Source organism: Silene latifolia, chromosome 10 (assembly GCF_048544455.1).
Source record: "Silene latifolia isolate original U9 population chromosome 10, ASM4854445v1, whole genome shotgun sequence".
NCBI lineage: Eukaryota > Viridiplantae > Streptophyta > Magnoliopsida > Caryophyllales > Caryophyllaceae > Silene > Silene latifolia.
Window position 1 is genome coordinate 131,845,190 of NC_133535.1, and position 14,637 is coordinate 131,859,826.

A 14,637-nucleotide genomic window follows, 5' to 3' on the forward strand; every position below is an offset into this window, starting at 1 on the left:
AATTTTTGTACTAATATTAGATACTTTAGTACTATCTACTCCATAAGATATACGAAGTACAATAATTATTTATTCCACAAAAATATATAAGTAAAACTCATCATAACAAGAAGTATTTTATTGTTGAGATGATTTCATAGTTACTCGATTGAGACTACCGCTCCAAATGTTTATTTTTATAGATAGGGATTAGATGTGTAGAAAGCAGGGGCGGATCTACCTATTGGGCTGTATGGGCTACAGCCCAACCTATTTTCAGAGATAAAATAAATCAGATTACTATGAACTCATTCATGCAAAGTAGTCTAGCTGGTAAAGTTAAACTGACTGAAGTTGTTAAGGCTTGACAAGGACGCAGGTTCGAAACCCAATTACAGCGTCATTTTGTTTGTTTCTTTTAAAACTTTTTTTATCTTTTTGTTTTTTCCCAAAACTTTATTATATGCAACACATTTTCGTTTTTTTTAACACTTTATGTATTTCATATATTAGTTGTTCATCACATACGTTGGCAATTGTAAATTGTTAGTTGCTTCTTAATTAAATCAATAGTTAAATCAGCTTTATGTATTTCATATATTAGTTGTTCATCACATACGTTGGCAATTGAAAATTGTTAGTTGCTTCTTAATTAAATCAATAGTTAAATCAGCCTGGTCGGCCTTCGTGGGGCAACCCCGATGAAGCTGGGGCTGGTAGCTGGGAGGGGGATTCTCCCTTTGCTTGCAAAAAGAAAAATCAATAGTTATGTATGAGACGATCTTATAATATGACACAGTCTCATTGTATCATTCTTAAGAAAAATGGTCTCGTTATACGTACGTCAAGGTTGCAACATTACACTACATGTACGCACAACCTTACGACTTCGCATGACTAACGACCCCGACTTCGGCCTAGCCCAACATACTTTTAATTCCTGGATCCGTCCCTGGTAGAAAGGTTCTATTATTTTGAAAATTAGCGTTTTGGAATATTTTCCCTAACGTGACAACAAATAATCATAGCTAGCACAATCTAGGAATACAAATTAGAGTATAAAATAAGACGGGTCTTACATTATAAAATAGTCTTGTAGTATAAACCCTTCATTTCTTGTTATCAATAAATGAATGTTGCTTATATAAATAGACCGTCTCCTAAAATAAGACCGTCTCACATAATAATAATTGATCTAAGAAATATGAAGTATAAATTACGAGTAACGTAGTATAGTATTTACCACGAATACTTGTAGTATTTAATTTTATAAAAAGGATTTCTGTAAACTAATGAATTATTTACCACGAATGCTGAAGTACTGTCCGCCACTGATCGCCCCTCCCATTTGTCTCCCATCTTTAACATGCATGTTCATTTGATCTTCATGCTTGAAGTATTATTTATATATAATCATTCAAGGGAAATTATTTTATGACACCAATTCTTTAGTTTTTTTATCACCATTCTTTCGATTTAATTAAATTTTTAAATTTTGTGTAACTTTTTCTCGTACAAAATGAATCCTTGAATAGTTTTTTGTTTTTTCTCCTTTTTAATATTTTTATTATTGTTGTAAAAATTTAAAGTAATATGGTAGTGATGAATACATAGTACTTCATCCGTCCCGGTCATTTGTTGTCCTTTAGTTTTGGCACAAAGAAAAAGGAAAGGTGGAGGAGGCCAATTACTAAATGACAAGTGGAATAAATTGAGTGTGAATGATCAAATCACTCACCAAATTCATTCTTAAGATAGAAAGGATAACAAATGACTGAGACACCCAAAATGAAAAAAGACAACAAATGACCGGGATGGAGGGAGTACAATATTAAGTTTTTTTTGTTTTTATTGGAGTATATTTTTTTCTTTATTTGCTGTTTAAGGCATTTTTCTATTTTTTTTTATCAATAGAATTTATTAAAACTCACTTTTGATATTTTCTTCTAATTTTTAGAAATTATAAGTACCGTATACACATCAATTATCATTTTCTAATTAATGACACTGGTTAAAATATGACATATAAAATTAATAATTACGTTTAATAAGCATAAAGTTTCTATCAGATATTGAGCAGATTGATTAGGATAATTAGTGATTGAATGGTATAATTTGTGTAAATAAAATGGGTTGATAGAAAGTGGGTTAATTTTCTCAGCATAAAAATATTTATTTTAATAAAAGCCATCAATAAATACTGACTTTCAATTAATTCTCTAATAGATCATGGCCCTGAAAAATTAGGAAAGTAAATATGAATTCGACTTATTGACTTTCAATCACAGGCTGACACATCAGTTCTGTGGTTGTTCTTTTAATAAATAGGATGCAAATAACCAATATAGTTGTCGGGCTGAGAAGCGCCAACCTGTAATTCATGCGAGGGCGATAACCTGGTGATCGCGTAATTAGATAGACTTTGTGCGAGAAATAATGAGGCCATTGGGCTAACTAGTATGAGACCTTTTTGGAAGGAGTCTAAGAGTAAATCCGTGAGGACTTGGCCCAAAGCGGACAATATCGTACTATTATGGGTTGTGGACACAAATGCAGCAGAGGCCCAACACGTGATATTCACGCTTCCGCATGACAGTTTGAACTATGAATAATTATTTTACCGTAGCGACAAAGACAATGTTAAATATTCCCTTCTATTATTTTCTGATTATGTGAAGAAATTGATCCAATTCATACAAGTAATTGTCAATTTATTATAGAGTATTTCATAAAATAAAGAAGCTACCTTTTTTATTGTCAATTCGTTTTAGAGTGTAAGCTTTTTGGGCTGGATATACGGACTCTCAATTCTGGCATTTGGTTATAGCACTGCATGTTTCGTGATTTATAAGCTACCAAAGCCCGCTTCAAATTAAATTATATACTCTGTATGCTGTAAGCTTGATATTAATAAACCTAACTGGACCTAGTACAAATTATTTGAACAATGAACTTTATTTATTAAAGCGAAGTAAACAACAAACCGTATTATTGTAACGATTCTTTTGGCCTGATTTTATTTCTAAGCAGTCAATCAAATAATGGTACGATTTAGTACGGAAATCTACATTCTCATAAAACCAAATAAACAAATAAAAACACATGAATTTTCCTCCCACATCGACAAATCAGTATAACGACATCTATCTTTATATAAAGGCTAATACCGAATAAAATTGCCGAGCTGTGTAGCGTCAGCTTGTGACTTAAGTGAGGCCATTAAATTGGTGGGACTGGGGCCAAAGGGGTTTGTGAACCTTAAATCAATAACCGTAAGTTGTGCTGGGCGCGTAAGTACCGGTGTTTCCACCGGTCAAGCTTATGACCAAATAAGCTAGTTTGCTCATATAATACCCTTATGGTGTCTCATAAGAGGAGTAATACGTGCATGAAAGGAGTATCTGGCTTGACGGAGCAGAAGCGAATCTTCTATCATCGTATGCCAACCTCCCACTTATGGGGATTGGTAGGGTGAAAATAAGCCCCGTTGGACGGATCCCTCCCCATGAACCACCACTTTTGACGCCTGGACTTTATAGAGCCAGTGACATCTCTCTCGTTGCACCCCAACAACTCGCTTTCGGATATGTTATGGTGACCGGGCCATTTGATCTTTTCATGTACCACCTCTTTTGTTTTTCGCCTTATTTTTCGTTTTACAATAACGAGCCATGTGGATTGTTAGATTAATTAGTATTTCTTTTTCTTTTTTTAGTTTTACCCTTGCGACATTCATTATTTTTGTACATAAATGTACAATCTTGTCATTTGGCTCTTCACATGCAGTTTTCGTAACGTGAATTTACTGTCTCTACTCCCTCCGTGACTCCGTCCTGGTTAGTTGTTTGCTATAGACTATAGATAAAGTGCAGTTTTCAGCAGGGTTTTACTTGTAGTTTTATTGTCAATGACCATGCAACGACCGTAGGTTTCGAAGATGAGTGGTCACGAAACTCACGCTTTTTCAATAGCAGTGGTTGTTGTCTAATAAATATACTGTAGAGTAGTAGACAATAAAACGTATAGTTACGAAGCAGGTGTATTTGATATGAAATACATGATTTTTACATGTACCGTTTAATTTTTTGTTTTTTAATTATACTGTTTAATACGTATAGTTAAAAAATTCGTTCGTGGTTGCCGAACTGTGTACGCTAACTTGTAAAGTACCCATAACTTCATAGAAAACGCAAATTCGTTGGTAATTGCCAGAAATATGAAGCCTGCCAGAAATATGCTCTAATTTAGAGACCAAGCAGGCTACCGGTGGAAGACGGGTTGGTAATACAGCAGCAACGAGCCAATGCCGCCAACCTTGGTCATAATATGTCCAATCCCCATTTCCCCACTGACCGACTCTTTTTCTCATAAACCAAACTCGGTAAATAATTAAACTAAATGAACTTATTTTGGGAAAGAAAAAGATAAACATAGGGATACCATATATAGAAACTTAAAATGAAGGATACCATGTATAATCTGCCAAAATTCGAGAGTACCATGAGAAATTTCGAAAAAAAAAGGGTTTTCGTTTATTATTTGGTCTTGTATTTGACCTTGTATAACCTTTAAAATATCACTTTGGCTATAATTTTCCATTAATTTAAATATGGTGTGCCTCTTTCCGTTCAAAAATTATTTTTTGGTTCATGGGGATTTATGAACATATGAATATGATAACTTCCATGGATGAACATCTAAGCTTGCATGTTGAAATAAGAATCCAAGAGTAAATCATGGTTGTTATTATTGATCAAAAGTTGTTATTACATGTATGAGTGTGGTTTATATATACACAGTCTAACCAGCAGCCATCAGTTAACTGTAGTTAGTTTTACATAAGTTAGTTAGAGGTAACTAACTAACTACTATAATCAGATATCTAGCTATCATTTCAACACTCCCCTTTCAAGCTGGACATGATTATCAACAACTCCCCCTTTAAGTTTGAACAGGATTCAGAAATTTCATTCCTAGCATATCAGAGAGAGATTTGTGTTGTTGAATTCCCAGTGGCTTAGTCATTATATTAGATTTCACATGCTTAGGGATTAAGAACCCTTCATGCAATCTGTCCCTGACATAGTGACAGTTTATGTCAAGATGCTTAATCCTTTCATGAAATACCGGATTCTCAACTATGTGTTTTGCTGCTTTGTTATCACATTGCATCACACACTACAAAAAGAATTAAAACAAAGATCGATTTTGGCGATCAAATCGATCGCCAAAATCAATTTGGCGATCAAATCGATCCAAACGCGTCGATCGCGGACCTTAGTCGCCTTTTCTAGCTTTGGCGACTAAAGTCGATCGCCAAATTTGCGATCGAAAAATCGATCGCCAAATACCAAAAATGGCGATCGATAGGGTAGTCGCCAAATTGGCGACTGATATCAAGGTAGTCGCCAAATTGGCGACTGAATAGCAGTCGCCAAATGCCAATTCAGTCGCCTTTTTTGGGTGACGTAGCCAGTTTGGCGACTGAATTGAGATTTGGCGACTACCTTGAATCAGTCGCCAAATTGGCGACTGAATTTCAGTCGCCAAATCTCAATTCAGTCGCCAAAGCCACTGTATGTTTTGGTGGTTTTTTTTCGTTTTCATTGCTAGCCAAATATTTACAACCTGCATACAAACCGATGTTCCACAACACCATACATCCCAAATTTCAACACACACAACACCATACATTTCAACCCAACACCTCCCATTTTCTCAAACTTCATTTCATATATTGAAAATGAAAGTTTTACAAGCTAAGCTATTCTAATGTTCAAGTCGAAAGTTCAAGTTTTACAAGCTTACGTGCTAAAATCATCTTACTTGGAAGCCAACACCGGCTCCACTCCCCCCATGTGGACCATGCGGATCATTTGGATCGTAGTTGGGTCTAGGTCCGGGGTTACAACCTTGCCACCAAGTCTCAAACATTTCCATTCTTTCCTTCATTTGGCGGAATTCTTCATCACGTTTGGCAAGTTCTTCATCACGTTTGGCAAGTTCTTCATCACGTTTGGCATCACGTTCATCACGCTCTCTTATTTGACTTTGAAGTTGACTAATAATTCCCGGTTGATACGTGTTGCTGGGAATTGTTGAAGTCGATCTTCTACGCGTTTTCTCATAGAAAGCCGGTGTTGAACTTCCGGTACCATACACGCGCCCTTTCTTGAAGCCATCCACCAACTCATACCATATGTCATTGTCCGGTCTTTCTGGATTGGCGGCTTTTTCTCGTTCAAATGCTTCCTACAATATTAAACAAATGGTTGTAAGTTAATATGGTAACCACCTTATATACGACATTTTAAAAGAGAATAAATTAACAAAAATTAAGTGTTACGGAAAACTTACATATAATTGCTTGTCTTTTGGCTTAGTCCAAGTTCTAACCCCTTTGTGGTCAATTCTGGAATGCGTGTCCAGAAACAGTTCCGGTACCGTCGCAATCGGCTGTGACTTCTTCTTTCCTCTCTGAATGAAAAAAAAAACATACATGTTATAAAATCAACAAAAAATCTAACATAAAATAAACATGTTGCATTGAAAACAAAAAAAAAGTGTGAAATAATAGACAAAGTACTTACACCCAACATACGATTCCAGAACGATCGTGAACCCGCGTAATGAGTAGGCTCGTTCACGGCGTCTTCCTTTCCTCCTCTTTTGTTGAGGGATGCTTGCTTAGACTTCTTCTGAAAAGCTTCACTTTTGGTATGCTTTATTAAGCCTTCATACTTGTCACCTGCAATTACACATATGAAATCATAACTAATAAGTTCTTGATATTATTTATAATATAAGAGAGTATAAGCTAATTAATACAAATAACAAAACAAGTTAATTAAATACCTTTCATGTGGTCTGGTTCCTTTGGGCGCCTAACTACCTTCCAAATCACGTCCCGATATCGTCGAGTACCGACGTCATTGTACCTGATACGGACATTCTGTTCTTGAGACGGTGACCAAGCAAATGATAACTACAAAAAAAAAGCGACAAAATTTCATATTAGTATAAAATAAAAGTATAACCTTGGTTCTTAAAAAATTTATCAAAATTAATTATTTGGTTTCTAAAACAAAGAATTACGGAAAATATATACCCGAAAGTTATTGAACCACGCCTCTCTTTGTGCATGAGAAGCTTGTGTCCACGATGTAGGAATTGGACCCACGAAATTAGTCTTCGTGCTTTTCGTGACACCTCGTATCATGCAATCGTTCATAAACCTGCATTTATTTTGAACATGTAAAATTACAAAAAAAAAAAAAAAGAAATAAAAATAGTAGACTAATAAAGAATAAAACTTACCATAATCCCGTCGGCTCAAGAATCATCCGATGATCCGAAGTGTACCGTATGGGCACCTGTGCTGGCTCGTCGGTAGCGTCAGTCTCCTCACCGTCACCGTCTGTCTGCATCGGATCCTCCTGCACAAACTCCTCCTCCTGCTCTGGACGCGTACTCTGTCCTCCTCCTGAGCCGCCTCCACGCTTCCTACCTCGACCTGCTCCAACCATCTGCAGTAATACAAATAAAAATTAACACAAATAATGATAAATGAAAATTATACAGACTTCTAAATTTTAATAATTTACTCTTGAGGAATACAAAATTATACCAATTTAATCATCATCCTCATCCTCTTCCTCATCCTCATCATCGTCATCATCATCATCATAATCATCTTCATCTCCAAACCCCTCGTCCTTCCTCCTTTTCTCCTCCTCCCTTCTCCTCCTCACCTCATCTTCCCCCCTCCTCTCCTCCTCTTCTTCCCTTCTCTCCTCCTCCTCCTCCTCCTCCGCTTCATCCTCCTCCGGCAGTCTCTCTTCCACATCATAATATTCTTCCTCTTCCATGTCTTCACCATCTTTATTCTCATGCTCATAGTTGATTTCATCGGGTGGAGACAAAAGCGTTTCATTTGAAACGTTTTCTTCTTGGAAAAAAGTTGTATCAACTTGTGACCGTGCCTTTGTCTTAAAGATTGCACACCACGCATTTTGATTTCTATCATTTGTTGTGCTTGGATAAGTAGCAAAATACACTTGATGAGCCTGATGTGCAAGTATAAATGGATCATACTTAGAGTATGTTCTAGTACGATTCACTTCTACAAGCTTGTATTGTTCATGTACTCTCATTCCAGCCACAAAATTATCCTTCCAGTCAACCTTGAATAAGACAGTTTTATAAGCTCGGTCACGTCCACTATAACTAATTTCAAAGATATCTTCAACTATACCATAGTATTCGTTGTCATCAAGAGAAGAAATAGTAACCCCCCAATTGCACCTAGCCTTACCTTTACCGTGGTTGAATGTTTGAAAATTAAACCCATTAACCGAGTATCGATTCCACGTTCTTACCATTTTTGAAGGACCAAAAGCCAAACTTCTTATCAAATCATCTTGAATATTCAACTCAATTACATGTTTCTGAAACCATGATGGAAATTGGTCCTCATGTTTGTCCCAAACATCATCCTTACTTATATTAGGATTCCTCTGAATGAAATCATTAACAAACTGTGTTTCGTATGGCTCCAAGAGGTCACAATTAGATAGCACGTAAAGGTGGGCACGATTATACTCCTTATCATCCAAATATCTTGTTTGCCCCTTTGATGAACACCCTTCATCATCTTGAGTTTGAAAAAATTCGGGTAAACTTCCGTCTACTTCATCCGGTTTCTCAACATTCAAGTTTTTTGCTTTGGTTTCTATATGTTTTTCAAAGTAAAGAGAACAAAAGTTTGCAATCTCTTCCGTTAAATAAGCATTGCATATAGAACCTTCCACCCTAGCTTTATTACCAATTTTTTTCTTCAAATGATTAAGAAACCTATAAAAGTTAATGATGAATTTTATTAATAATAAAGTTAACATATAATAAATAGATTAGTTATTATTATTAATTTTAATTTAAAAGTAGCTAGATTATCTTAATTACCTTTCAAATGGATACATCCACCTATATTGGACGGGTCCCCCAACTTTGGCTTCATATGGAAAATGAACCGGTAGATGCTCCATGGAGTTAAAAAATGCAGGAGGAAGGATCATTTCAAGCTTACACAATATCTGTGGTATTTGCTCTTCTAGACGAATCATGTCATCAACACATATTGAAGAGGCACATAAATCTCGGAAGAATTGACTAATCTCAACAACTGCATTCCAAACGTTTGTCGGCACGAGGTGTTTCAAAGCAACGGGTAATAATCGCTCCATGAATACATGACAATCATAACTTTTCAAGCCTTGCAACTTCAGCTTCTTAAGATCAACACATCGACTAAAATCTGATGCATACCCATCAGGAAACTTCAAATTTTGTAACCACTCACACAATACTTTTCTCTTAGCTTTGTCGAGAGTGAAAATGGATGTTGGCTTAGACCCGTCGCCGCGAATGTGTAATTTGGGACGATGACAAAATTTCTGCAAATATTTTCTAGAAGCATGCTATCACATTTTTCACCTTCTACATCCATGATCATGTCAATTAGTTGCTCAAAGAAATTCTTTTCTATGTGCATTACATCCAAATTATGTCTTATCAACACTGTCTTCCAATAAGGAAGGTCCCAAAGAATGCTTCTTTTAAACCAACCGTTTTTCTGCTTTTTCAATTCTTTAAATTCTTCCTCGGTACAATCAATAGGGGATGGTAAATCACATACCGTCTTCCATATCTCATCCCCAGGCACTCGTTTCGGAGGGGCATCAAGCACCTCTTTACCTTTTGTGAAAGCTTTCTTGTTCTTCCTATGTGGATTTCCCTCTCGTAAGAAGCATCTATGACAATCAAACCAGCTTATTTTCTTGCTATTGGGAAGCCAAAATGCTTTACTTTCCTCCATGCAACAAGGACATGCTTTTTGTCCTTGTGTAGACCACCCAGATAGCATACCATAGGCGGGAAAATCATTTATTGTCCACAAAAGGGAAGCTTTAAGTTGAAAATTTTGTTTTTTAGACACATCATAAGTTTCCACCCCAACTTCCCACAAATATTTCAACTCCTCCACCAATGGTTGTAAATAAACATCCAAATTACGTTTCGGGCTTTTTGGTCCGGGAACAATAAGTGACAAGAAGATAAATGGTCTTTTCATACATAACCAAGGTGGTAAATTGTATGGTGTGACCATAACGGGCCAACAAGAATACTTCCTCCCAAAATTACCGAAAGGATCAAATCCATCCGTACACAAGCCAAGTCGTACATTGCGGGGTTCCTTGGCAAAATCAGGATACATCTGATCAAATCGTTTCCATTCTTCCCCATCACTAGGATGACTCATCTTCCCCGGAGCACGTGTGTTTTCTTTGTGCCATCTCATTTGTTCGGCAATGTTTTTGGTGGCATAGATTCTTTGAAGTCTTGGTGCGAGAGGAAAGTAAAACAATTGGTTACATGCTATTGGTTTCTTACTCTTTTTGGCCCTCTTACTACCGTTGCCTTTTTTCAACACCAAAATTGTATCTCCTTCACTTGTCTCATATCTATCCGCCCCACAATCTTTACATTTGTCAAGCAAAACATCATCTTTCCAAAATAGCATACATCCTTCAGGACATGCATCAATCTTTTTATGCGGTACCTGAAGACCTTTAACTACTTTTTTGGTAGTATAGAAACTTCGGGTCATGATATTATCATCGGGGAAAGATTCCTCAAGTAACGAGGCAATGCCATCAACAGCAACAAATGGCATATTGAACTCACATTTCAAGGTAATTAGCCTAGAAGCGGCTTGTAACAATGTCATTCTGCTTCCTTCATACAAGGGTTTTTCTGAGGCTTTTAACATGTCAAGAAAGGCTTTTGCTTGTGGGTGTGGCGGTTGTTCTTCAGAAATAGTTGTATGGTCATCACTATTAAAAATCGTGGAATCCATAGCATCAACAACCATCTCTCTATATGGGTTCTCATCATTTTGTATTTGTTGGGTGTGAGTTTGTTCATGAATTGGAGAATATGCTTCTCCATGTGAAATCCAATTGTAATAATTTGGTTTAAACCCGTTTATAATGAGATGTTCTTCTACTACAATGTCAAGCTGGTATTTCAGGTTTTTGCATTTGGCACAAGGGCACCTAAGTTTTTTGTCTACCAAGTCATATTCATCTTGTTGTTTAGCAAATTCAATAAACTCGCTAACACCCTTTATAAATCTAGCGGTAGGACGTCTTTTCTTATTGGAATGGTCTAATCTTCCTTCATACATCCATGAACGTTCCAATCTCTTCATTTTAATCTAAAGAAGACCCCAAAGTAATTTAAACATTTTTAAAAAATAACAATAATATTACATACAAAATTTAAACATTATACTCCACATTATACAATAAACATATGAAAACAATATATAAATATTGTCAATAAGTAATCCATCTTCGAATGGGGTCCTTATCACTCCAACCTAAACCCGTTAATGTACGTTTCAAGTCACTAGCAAACACACTTGTAATTTATTAATGAGGAAAAAATTCGGCAACAATTCCCTTCAGTTCTCCAAATACACATATACATGTATTCGGAGAACATTAAAGGGATCGCCACCAAACTCATTCCTCATTAATAAATCACAAGTACGTGCTTACTACCTAAATGACTTGAAACGTACAAAGACAGTCCCAAAATGGGGACTATTCAAGAATTACTCCTAATGAGTAATTCTTGAACGGGTACTAAGTCAACATCAAATCAAACAACAACACAATCAAGTACTAAATTAATTAAGTCAATCAATAGCCCAATTCAACCACATAATAAAGGCTTCTATCCTAAAGTCCGTAACATAATTTGAACTAAAATTAGTAAATTTAAAAGGTAACTGGTAAGAGGAGGTTACCTAATCAAGTAAAAGCAAAAATGAAAAGAAAACAAGAAGCAACACTACCGCAGTGCGGTGGTGCCTAGCAATGGTGACAACCCCGAAAAGAGAAAAGAAAAACAAAAATAACAAGGTTATTCTACCTCAATTCATCAATAACATGAATTATCAAACTAAATTTATCAAAATCAAGTCCTAAAGAAGGTTCTACTTAGCTAATAGCTAATTTCTCTTAATCCAAAAGACGGTTCCACTTAGCTAATTCCATTAATGCAAAAGATGGTTTCACTTAGCTTAATATTAATAATAATACGACGGTTTCACTTAACTTAGTAATAATAATAATAATAATATTAATTAAGACGGTTCCACTTGCTTAATACTAATGATAATGAGACGGTTTCACTTAGCTACCAACACCAAACACCACCCCACGACCCACCCCAACCACGCCCACCACGGCCGACCGCCACCCACCGAACCACCCCCACCCATAACCCTAAACCTAGACAAAAACCCCCTTAATCATTCCCTTTTAATTCAAACACAAATTAAACTAAATCTAACTACAAATTAAACTAAATCTAACTACAAATTAATCAAACATACTAACTACAAATAAATCTAACCAACTAACAACAAATTAATCAAACTAACTATAAATTAATCTAACAAATTAAACTAAATAAACTGAAATTAAACAAAAACAACTAACCTAATTTAAGAGGGTGGATGTGGCGGTGGAAATGGCGGTGGAAGGGTGGTTGTGTGGTGTTGTTGGTTGGTGTCGTCGTTCGCCAAATCGCTCGCTCGTCCTCTTTTTTTTTTTTTTTTTTTTTTGTTTCGCAAAGAGTAAAGTAGGAGAGAGGGGGCTGAAAGTAATAAAAAAATTGGCGACTGAATTTCTAAATTTGGCGACTGAAAATCAGTCGCCAAATTTGGCGACTACCCTAATTTCAGTCGCCAAATTCAAAAAGTCAGTCGCCACGTAGATTCCCTTTTAAAAATGACAGCCTGGTTTGTACTAAAAATTTTAGCGACTGATTGTCAATTTGGCGACTACCCATAATTCAGTCGCCAAATCCAAAATTTCGGTCGCCACGTTTGATTCCTTTTTTGAAAAAGTCAGTCGCCATATTGGCGACTAATTTCAGTCGTCAATTTGAAAATCAGTCGCCAATTTGGCGACTACTTCTTTCAGTCGCCAAATTTCGATCGCCTGTTTCAGGTTTTCTTGTAGTGACAATGGGTTTAGGTACATCAACATGCAAGTCGTAGAGCAGCCTAGCTAACCAAACTAACTCACGTGTTGTGTATGACATACACCTGTACTCTGCTTCAGTGGAGCTCTTACTCACAGTCTTCTGTTTCTTTGTCTTCCATGATATTAAGGAATTGCCTCAGAAGACACAGTATCCACTTAGAGATCTGCAGCTGAACACACACTGTATCCAGTCTGCATCACTATACGCTTTTAGTGTCAAAGGATTATTGGCATGATAGAATAAGCTTGCATTGACACTGTGTCTTAAGTATTTGACTACATGTGTTGCGGCTTACATATGTGGTTTTTTAGGTTGTGTGAGAAACTGACTCAAATGCTGCACTGTATAGGAGATATCAGGTTTGCTTAAGTTGGAATACAACAATTTCTCAACCAATATTCTGCAAAGTTCTGGTTTATTCAAAATCTCTCCTTGGTCAGTACTCAATTTCAGTCCTTTTGGCAAAGGGAAACTGACCTCAGTACAATCTTCTATTCCCATATCTTTGATAATATCCAGTGTATACTTTATGTAATTGATTGTGATTCCTGATTCATTCCTTGCTACTTCCAAACTCAGAAAATCTCTCATCAAACCAAGATCTTTGATAGTGAATGTGTGATTCAGGTCTGCCTTCGCTTGTTGAATTTCACCTTGATTGTCTCCTGTCAGTAAGACATCATCTACATATACCAATGCTACTAAAAAAGATCCTAATTGCCTATTCACTCTAGTAAAAAGTGAATAGTCCTGCTTAGATTGTGTGAAACCCAAGCTGATCAAGTACTTGGTCATTTCTATGTTCCATTGTCTTGAGGCTTGCTTGAGACCATACAATGATCTCTTCAACTTACATACGTGACCTTGTATAGAAACACTATATCCTTCCGGAGGGATAATGTACACTTTCTCATCAATAAAACCATGTAAGAATGCATTATTGATGTCCAATTGATGCAATGGCCAATCTTTGGATGAAGCTAGTGATCATATGAGAGTTCTCACTGTTTCAAGCTTAACAACAGGTGAGAAGGTATGCTTGTAGTCTAGGTCCTTTATTTGGGTATAACCTTTGGCTACAAGTCTTGCCTTGAAACTCTCAACAGTCCCATCAACACCAACTTAAGTTACCCCCTTATATAATTTTTTCCTAAATTTACCCCCTTAATGTAATACCCCCATACACCAAGTGCCTTACCAGGACCACCTAATGCACGGGAATGCTACCATCTCGGTTACCCGAGGTAATGTATATCAAAAGGACCATAAAAGAACATACTTTATTAGATAAGTTTAAAGCAAACATGTCCAAACCAAAACTGTCAAATGAAAGTACAACTGTTTTAAAATGTTATACCAACTGAAGTAAAGAAACGTTTAAAGACACAGCGGAAGACTTCTAAACATCTCGGGGTGACTAAACCCATCCAGTTATCCCATGCGCGTCCATCTCATACCTGCCTAATAACTGCTCACCATCCCCGAATGGATCACCAAAGTTTTACTAATTACATGAAATACAATACAACTGTAACACTA

At 36.4% G+C, this 14,637-nt stretch overlaps 1 protein-coding gene across 1 annotated transcript; it reads right to left on the reverse strand.

Moving 5' to 3' along the window:
* Window positions 1–4,920: 4,920 nt before the first annotated feature.
* LOC141608242 (uncharacterized) lies at window positions 4,921–7,406 on the reverse strand. Its single transcript, XM_074427605.1, has 6 exons — window positions 7,342–7,406; window positions 7,088–7,214; window positions 6,835–6,964; window positions 6,570–6,727; window positions 6,337–6,456; window positions 4,921–5,157 (listed from the first exon to the last, which is right to left on the reverse strand). Exons 1-6 carry the CDS (start codon window positions 7,404–7,406, stop codon window positions 4,921–4,923), a joined length of 837 nt encoding a protein of 278 aa, XP_074283706.1.
* Window positions 7,407–14,637: the final 7,231 nt, after the last annotated feature.